Source organism: Leptopilina heterotoma, unplaced genomic scaffold, assembly GCF_015476425.1.
Source record: "Leptopilina heterotoma isolate Lh14 unplaced genomic scaffold, ASM1547642v1 Lhet_773, whole genome shotgun sequence".
Classification (NCBI taxonomy): domain Eukaryota; kingdom Metazoa; phylum Arthropoda; class Insecta; order Hymenoptera; family Figitidae; genus Leptopilina; species Leptopilina heterotoma.
The window spans coordinates 290,412-299,571 of record NW_025111178.1 but is presented as its reverse complement, the minus strand read 5'-3'; the positions used below and the strand labels follow the sequence as shown (position 1 = coordinate 299,571).

Sequence of the window (9,160 nt, the reverse complement as noted above, 5' to 3'; positions counted from 1 at the left end):
ATTGTGCAACATTTTTCCCCAGACACCTATACTTTATCTTTCATCGTTTAGTTGATGCGTTAACTTTAAAAAATTTTGCCAACTGACCGGCTTGACCCACCCCCTGGGGTAAACCGACCAGTTAGGATTTTTATCTATAATATTGCATTTGTATAATCTACTATAACAACAAACATAAAGAATCATGTGAACAATGGTTGTTATAATGTTAATAATAATACAGGATTGGACTTTAATTAAATAAATAATTTTTTTAATACCAAACAAAAATGTTTAAAATTATCAGGGAAACAATATTAAAGGGTCTAATTCTCATTGGAAGCGTTCACTAATGATGTCACGTTTTTGGGAGTAGGGGGGTCTCTACTAAACGTGACACAATGTATTTTTACATGTGAAATTGCGTGACAGGGGGGAGGGGTGGTCTAAAATCCCGAAAAATTGCGTGACATCATTTATGAACGCTTCCATTGGAAGACAATTATTTATCGTTAAAAGTAAATATTTTAATGAAAAAAACATTCTAATTTATAATAATTTTCATGAAACTCTGATACAATGAAAATATCCTATGTCCGGTTTGCCCCTTAGGCTCATTTTGAGAATAGATATTTGTTTAAAAATAAGGTATATATACTACACACAACACTTTTGACAATTTCGCCATTTCGGTGATATTGATTAACCCATTAACGCCTAAAATAAGAAAATTCTTTGCGCAATTTCAACCTATACTTTTATGAATAAAACGGATCATATTTTATACCGCAAGTATATTTTTTATAGGTATTTAGTGTGTTCTTTTCGATTCCGGTGTGAAAAAAAGAATTTTGTTCAACCCAAAAATTAAATATGGCTGTTTTAATTTCAATAACACAAAAGAAATTTCATTTTTTCAAGTTTGATAATTTTTTACCAATTGAACGTGCGTGAATAATATTCAATTCTTATCCATAGAAGCACAAAAATTGTATACTTTTAAGAAACGTAAATTAGAATTTAAAATTTAAATATGGCGGACCAAATATGACGTCAAATATGAAGGAAATTTTGAAAGGGTTGGTCACTATTTTTCAAAATACCAAAATGTAATTAAATTCACCTAAGTTTTCTTACTCGAAGGCTTTTGGGGTCGCTGATTACGAATTCAATGTTATTTTTAAGAAATTCAAATTGGCGGATCCAATATGTCGGACAAATTTTTTAAAATTTACGCAATTGACCTTAATTTTGTCACTCAGGGGTTTTCGTGGTCGCTGATTACGAATTCGATTTTAGATTCCCATAATTAAAAATGGCGGATTTAGTATGGAACAAAATTTGTACTTTATGCAATTGATCTAAATTTTGTCACTCGGTGGTTTTTAGGGTCGCTGATTACAAATACGATGTTTGTTTTCAAAATTTCAAAGTGGGAAATATAATATGGGAAAGAGAAATTAAAAATTTTTTTTCTATACACGCTCGCCTGTCGTGCGTCGACGCAAGTGCTAAAACAGAAGTCAATTTTCAGTGAGCGCTCCTAGGACATTAATAGCTACGTGACTGGTATTAGAACTCCAGAGTAACAAAATTAAGGTGAATTGCATAAATTTAAAAGAAAATTCTGCCATATTGGATCCACCATTTTAAATTTATGAAAACTTACATTAAATTCGTAAGCAGAGTCCCTAAAAACCACCGAGTGACAAAATTAAGGTCAATTGCATAAAGTAAAAATTTTTGTTCCATATCAGATTGGGGGATCGAAAATTAATAAAAAATTGTCCTCGTGGTTTATGGACGGCCCCTAAGCTTATACTCGGCTTATATCATGACTATCAATAAATCTCGGTGTCAATGATTTGCCAAAGAAGGAAGAATACTTCAATAAAATAATTCTTCTAATGTATAATGAATTTATATAAAGTTTTTCTATCGCTTGACTGAACTAATCGAAACAAAAACCATTATTTTGTAATTTGACTTGCTTGGTACTTTGAAAGTCTGGCAACACTGTATTTCTTTAGTCGTGTTGCAAATGTTTGGTATGACTTGTTTACATTTAGTTTTGAGTCGAAAATTGTGTGCAATGTTGCCAGACGTTTAAATAACTGATCAATATACTGTATAAAACAAAATATTTTTACAAATTAATTTATTGCAACTCTCACAGGTACCTAATGGCACTTTTTTTAACAGATACTTAATCAATATATCTGTCTCGTATTAAAAAATGTTTCATTAATTTCTTAATGTTAAGTACTTTGTGGTGAGTAAATATGTTTGAAAATGTACTCAAATTCTCACAAAACTCAATGTTAAAAGTTAAAAACAAAGACGCTTATAATTTTTTTCACAAGTACCAACAGGTCAAAAATTTAACTACATTTTTTTAAAACCTTTATCTAACAGTGGTACAAATTTCAACAAATTGGTAATGTTAATTCTATTTGCGAAAGAACCTCCTTATCATCTTGAAGAAGATCTGTAATTGCATTAACGTTTTATAAACATTGTACAATATAGAATAGTTTATACGAGTTTAAAAAAGGCATGTTTTGTAACTGCCCAAGTGCGAAATGCCAAGACTGCAAAAATGGCCCATCATTGGTCTAGTAATGTCTGCCGAGAATTGGCAGTAGTTACTGGGCCATTACTGGTGTTCAAATGTCCCATTGATGGGCCAATGATGGCGCCGATGGTCAGATTTTCAAATTTTTAAGACTGGGTCAGCTCTCGGCCCAATAATGGCACATTCATAGCAAAGTTGATCAATCTTTAATGGCAAAAATCAATTGCCAGTGATGTGCCGACCATCGGCCCATTAATGGCACATTAGTGGCAAAAATTTTGTGTCTTTGATGGCAAATTATAATTGCCAGAATTGGGACGTAGCTTGGCCCAGGAATAGCACATTAATTTCTATCATTTTGTATCTATGATGGCAAATTATAATTGCCAATATTGGGACGTAGCTCGGCCCAATAATGGCACAGTATCGGTCAGTGTAGTGTAGCTTATAAGAACCCTTTTGCTTTCTCGACTTCAAGTCAGAGTAGCAGAGTGGTCAGAGTGCTAGGCTGTGGTGCGTCAGGTTCAGGTATCGATCCCCGCGAGCGGTAAGAATTTTTCAAATATTTGTAAGTTTGCGTTTAATTTAGGGAAATAAGCTGTATAAATATTATAAATTAATTAGTTAATTAAATAAAAAATATATTTTTTTTTAATTTTGTCAACACTGGGGAGTAATGGCAGCCAATAATGGGCCATTAATGTTTACCGAGAATCGGCCGATGATTGGCTGCCGACGGCCTACCGCGGTTAACCTCCCGACAGTCGGGCCACTATTGTCTGCCAAGAGTAGGCACTGACTATGCCGTCACTGGGCCAGTTTTGGGCCGTTTTTAATTTCGCACTTGGGTGACTTTCAAATCTTTTTTGCTGATAACGAATTCTTGAAATAATACATTTTTCCAGAAAACTGACAATTTAAAGAAATAATTATAAAAATAAAAAAATATTATTATATTTATGTCGTAAAACTGTTCAGTGTGTTAAATTTAATTTTTGGTTTTCGTGTTTTATGTTTTTTTTAAATGCTTTAAACAAATTTGTAATCTTTTTCTAATATTTCAGAAGAAGAAAAAAACGGATCAGAAAGTCTTAGTCACATTTTTATATACACACAATAAAATAAGGTCTTGAGTATCATAAGACAAAAACAGAAATATTGCGCGCGCTTTAGCGCGCGTAGCTCTGCTAGTTAATTATAATTTGTCATCAAAAATATTTAATTTTTGTAATTACATTGACAATAATTAGCCATTACTTGGCCAATTGTTGCCTCATCATTGGCTCTGCAATTAGATGTTTTGAACACCAATGATTGACATTTTCCCAAAGTATTTCTAATGATATTTTATTTAAAATCCAAAATTATAAACATTACAGAAATTTAATAATTCAAAAAAATTTTAAATTTATAGTTTTTATAATTATTATTAGAGTACTAGCATCGCTATAAAGAGTTCTATTATTATTTTCTAATAACATTTTGTTCTAAATCAAAAATCAAAAAAGTTACAGTAATTTAAAATTTAAAAAAAAAATTTTTAAATTTATAAATTCAGAGTTCTCATTAGAGTTATGTAAATTATTGATTTTGAATTTAAAGCAAAATTTTAATGTACATATTTATAGAATTCTTTATTATGATGTAAGAAATCTTTATAAAACTCTCAGAAATATAAAATATATATTCTGACCGACTGACTGACTGACTGACTGACTGACTGACTGACTGACTGACTGACTGACTGACTGACTGACTGACTCTATTAAGGAAAAAAATTTAATACGAATATTATTATTCATATTATAAAATACAATCCTTCAAAATGTTGAAAAATTTTCAAAATAAGAGAATTTCATTTTAAGAAAAATAAAAAAATTTATATCATAGGAATAGTAAATATTTTTTTTAATAATTACTTTTTGTACTCCATTTATTTTTCAACAATTAAAGATACATTATTTTAATAATACAGATTGTTTAATTGTTTAATTGTTTAACTTAATATTATTATAATTGTATTAGTATGATCATTTTGTACTTTTACAATTACTTTAGTTTTTAATATAAAAAAGAGTTTTATATAATAAGAATTGTTTTTAAAGCATAATAAATTTTTACTTTTCAAATTGAAATTTATTTGCTTTTTCTATTAAGTGAACGTATTTTTTTTGAAATGTAATTTTTAATTTCACCTAATTCTTTTTCAATATCATTTGGACTATACCTATTTTGTTTCATCATGTCATCTTTCACAATATCTGCAATATTAAACATTTATTTTATCAATTTACTACTTTATTTGGTTTTAAATAATAATAATAATTATTTCACCTTTTATTACTGTTACTACATTGTCAGGAAATAATTTTCTAGCTTTTCCATTTATAGGTTTCGCCGTTAATAAATTAAAGCAGTATAAATTTAAGTCTTCTGGAATTATTGATGTCACTAAACAATTGCACATTTTAGAATAAGTAGTGCATTTCTTAGCTTTTTTCCAATTCTCTTTGCTAATGAAAATGTCTCCCCCAATATGAATCTGAAATGTTTAATATTTATTTTTATTTTATAAATAAACAATATAAGTTTTATAAATTTTATTTAATTTGTATTTGTTTGTAATATTATGAAAATTTTATTATTTCATAATATTTATTATTATTATAAGAAGGAATTTTAATGTAATAATTTTTTTTTCATTTATTTCAATGTAAATTTCTTCTTCATTTATTTATTTAATTTTTTATATATATTTAAAAAGATTTATTAACTTTTAAATTTATAAATGAATATCTCCATTTAATAACCATCTATTGAATATAAAAATATTGATAAAAAATTTTAAAAAATAATTAAAAAATTTAAAATTTTAATTTTCATAATATTATCTTTTAAATTATGTTTTATCATAACAAATTAAATAAAATTATTTTCACACAACAAGTAATTATTTATAATATATACCTTTCCATCGTACATAACATATTTGGTTTTTTTTATTCCTTCTTCTTTTTTATTTTCACAAGTAGATTTTTCCTGTAAATTAATTTATCTTGTAATTATCTTATAATATTTAAATTTTATTTTATTTACCTTTTTTTCTTTATCATTTTCCTTTTCCACACTCTTCGAGGTGCAAGGTTTTTCATCATCAACTTCTACTGTTGTTGAATATTTCTTTTTTTTTTGATTTTGGTAATTCACAATTATCATATTTAATTTTTCGTTTTAAATCTACAAAAAGTGAATAATTAATTTTTCAAGACATTTTAGTGATAAATATATTTAATTTAAATAATTTTATTTATTAAGAAAGACATTTAAAATTATTGTTTATTACTTTTACCTTGCTCTTTATTTTCTAAAACGGTTTTCTCCTTTAAAATGTAACTTTTTAAAAATTCTACTTTCTTAATCGCCTTTTCCAGTTTTTCTTCCTTTTTAATAATATTCATTTTTAACATCTCTATTGATTGTTTTAATGTTTTCATTTCTTTATCCATTTCATCATTCACTTTTCCTTTCATTACTGAATCACACTTTTGAAGTTTTTCTTCTGTTTTCTTTTCCTCTTTTATATTTCCTTCAATTTTACCAGGAGCAATTATTCCATTCGTTACGCATTTTTCATTACTCATTATCATCTTTCCATTATCCTTCTTTTTTTAAAATAGAAAAAAAATATTTAATTTTATTAATTTGCTTAGTCCTTATTATTTTGAATATAATTTTATAATATAATTACTTACTATAATTAATTAAATAAATAAATAAGTATATTAATTTCGTTTTCTGTAATTGTATTAGACTTACAATTTCCAATCCATTAGTTTCATTTTCTTCTTCTTTTCTTTCCTTCTCTAAATTTCCTTTCAATTTTCCAGCATCAATTACTTCATTCGTATCGCATCCTTCAGTAATTATTTTCACATTTCCATTATCCTTTTTTTGAAAAAAAAACAGAAAAGAAATATTCAAGATTATTAATTTTCTTTTCTTTCTATTATTTTGAAAACAAATTTATAATACAATTACTTATTATATTTAATTAATTAAATAATTAAATAAATAAATAAGTACATTAATTTCGTTTTCTGTAATTATATTAGACTTACAATTTCCAATCCATTTGTTTCTTCTTCTTCTTCTTCTTCTTTTCTTTCCTTCTCTAAATTTCCTTTCAATTTTCCAGCATCAATTACTCCATTCGTATCGCATCCTTCAGTAATTATTTTCATCTTTCCTTTATCCTTTTTTTTAAAAACAGAAAATAAATATTCAAGATTATTAATTTCCTTTTCTTTCTATTATTTTGAAAACAAATTTATAATACAATTAATTACTATATTTAATTAATTAAATAATTAATTAAATAAATAAGTAAATTAATTTCGTTTTCTTTAATTATATTAAACTTACAATTTCCAATCCATTTGCTAATTTCACTACTTTCAAATGTTGTTCCTCTGTCATGAGTTTGACAAAATTAATTGCAGGTTGCGTTTAAATTAAAAGCCTCTCCACTACCTACATTTATAAATTAAAAGAAAAAATTAATAATTAAAAATTAAATCAAATTGAATTTTAAATTGTATCGACATTTTTAAAATAAATAATTTTATAGGCTTTATACTAATATTTAATTTCATTTTTCAATGTATTCTTCATGAATTCTCTTAGTTTTGGCATCCCTGTTCAACATGATCTACTTGTGTAATTTGAAATATACCGATTCATTCTACTTACAAAATATATAAAAAAAAAAAAATAAAATGTTAATATTTATTCTCCTTATTTATAAAGAATGTGAAAACACACTACTCATAAAGAAAATAATTATTTACACGTAGAGATAAACTAAAATTCAGATGGATAAAATTATATAAAGTAAAATTACTTTTTTCTTCGTTAATAATAATTTATTTTTTTAAAATTTTAATTATATAACTTTTATTAATTGTCTTTAACATTCTGTGAAAAGAAAATTATTGTCACGTTAAAAAAAAAGGAAAAATAAACATCGAAATATCCATTTTTCTTTTCTATATCACTGTAAAAAATCCTTTCTTAATTTTCATGTGAATGTGTAAAATTTTCATTTCAATGTCGTATGAATATAACTAGATTACAAGAATTTTAATTATATAGTCCATTTCAATTAACATAATTTCATTAATTTTACCAGAAATGTTTAATTTTCACAGGAGCAAAGTTGTACATAAAGTTACAATCGAGCAACGTGTGAATTTTCAATAAAAACGTTGTGAAATTTTATATGGTAGGATGTTTAAATTTACAGGGAGTATTTGAAGTTCAACATATTTGTTTAATTTTATTACATTTAAAAATTTTATTTCGTAAAAATATATTATTCTATTTTCAATGTATATGTCATTAATTTTATTATTAAAAAAAGAATTTATTTTAATAACTTAAACACATTCTAATAATTATTTTATACAATATTTATATAAAAATTATAAACGTTCAAGAAAAAAAAGTGAATAAAATATATTTTAAGGTTATATTCAGTATATGATTTTCTGTTGAAAATTAATATAAAGAGTAAATTTTATAATCAAAATTTAAAATTAATACGATAATTTGTTGTAACTTTATGTATATCGTGGGTAATATGAAATTTCAATAACAATTTCTTACAGTGTCATTAAGAAATTTTTTAATGTAAACAAAACATTCAACACATGAGTTAATTAAATAGGTTATGTACTTTTATAATATAAAAAAAGTCACAAACTAGAAAAATATACAATTATTATATTACTTACATATACATTAATTAACTATTTCTTTTTATTCATTATAATATACTTTTTTCAACTTAAAATTTATTTACAAACACAACTCATTTCATTAAGATTCACCAATGATTAAAGCAAACATAGATGATTTACCTCTTTCAGATTTCATAAATTCAATTAAGGTGAATACATACAATTGGAGTAAAAAGATTAAGATTTAAGATTTAAAAACCTTTTATCACAAAAAAGTGTTTTATTACACAATGTTTAAGGCAAGAAAAAGGATATTCTTGAGAAAAACCAGCTCTCTTCAACTCCATTGAAATTACCTGGTTCAAATGAAATTGTTTATAACCTCACATTGTGTTGTCAACAATGTTGCAGAAACATAAAATTAAACAAAATCACGAATCACCTTACATTAAAGAAGAATCTGATGTACAGTTAAAACAAAAGTTATTCCAATGTCATAATTTCGTAATTTAAAATAAGAAGACGAATTTTTCAGATCTCAATAAGAAACATTTGTTAAATTTTAGGTTATGTTACTTAAATCGTTTATTATTGACAAAAAATTATATTATATCCGATTGTTTGTCGGATTCTTCCTCAATTTGCAAGAAAATATTAAAGAATGTTGGGTATAATGATATATAACGATGCTTGCCACCTTTGCTCATCGGTTTATTTAAATTTTAAATAATTAGTTTGATAGTTTGGAGGTTATGTTCCAGTAATTTACCTCGTGTCAAAAACTAGTGAAGTAATTTACCTTGTATTTTACCGTAAAAAACCACTTAATTTACCTGGGGTATTTTACGCGCCCAACCCTGAGTGTATG

General features: G+C 25.5%; 1 protein-coding gene across 5 annotated transcripts; it reads right to left on the bottom strand.

The window, feature by feature from the left end:
- Positions 1–4,691: 4,691 nt before the first annotated feature.
- On the bottom strand, positions 4,692–9,113 carry LOC122510910. Of its 5 annotated transcripts, none has more exons than XM_043625867.1 (9): positions 9,092–9,113; positions 6,977–7,084; positions 6,673–6,807; positions 6,371–6,499; positions 5,904–6,216; positions 5,651–5,791; positions 5,522–5,593; positions 4,889–5,096; positions 4,692–4,815 (listed from the first exon to the last, which is right to left on the bottom strand). In XM_043625867.1, the coding sequence occupies exons 2-6, from the start codon at positions 7,028–7,030 to the stop codon at positions 5,709–5,711; spliced, it is 714 nt and encodes a 237-aa protein (XP_043481802.1). In that variant the 5' UTR covers positions 7,031–7,084; positions 9,092–9,113; the 3' UTR covers positions 4,692–4,815; positions 4,889–5,096; positions 5,522–5,593; positions 5,651–5,708. The 5 variants fall into 5 exon arrangements, with proteins under 5 accessions (XP_043481802.1, XP_043481801.1, XP_043481803.1 ...); XM_043625866.1 differs by lacking the exon at positions 9,092–9,113 and adding an exon at positions 8,649–9,073; XM_043625868.1 differs by lacking the exon at positions 9,092–9,113 and adding an exon at positions 8,552–8,630.
- Positions 9,114–9,160: the final 47 nt, after the last annotated feature.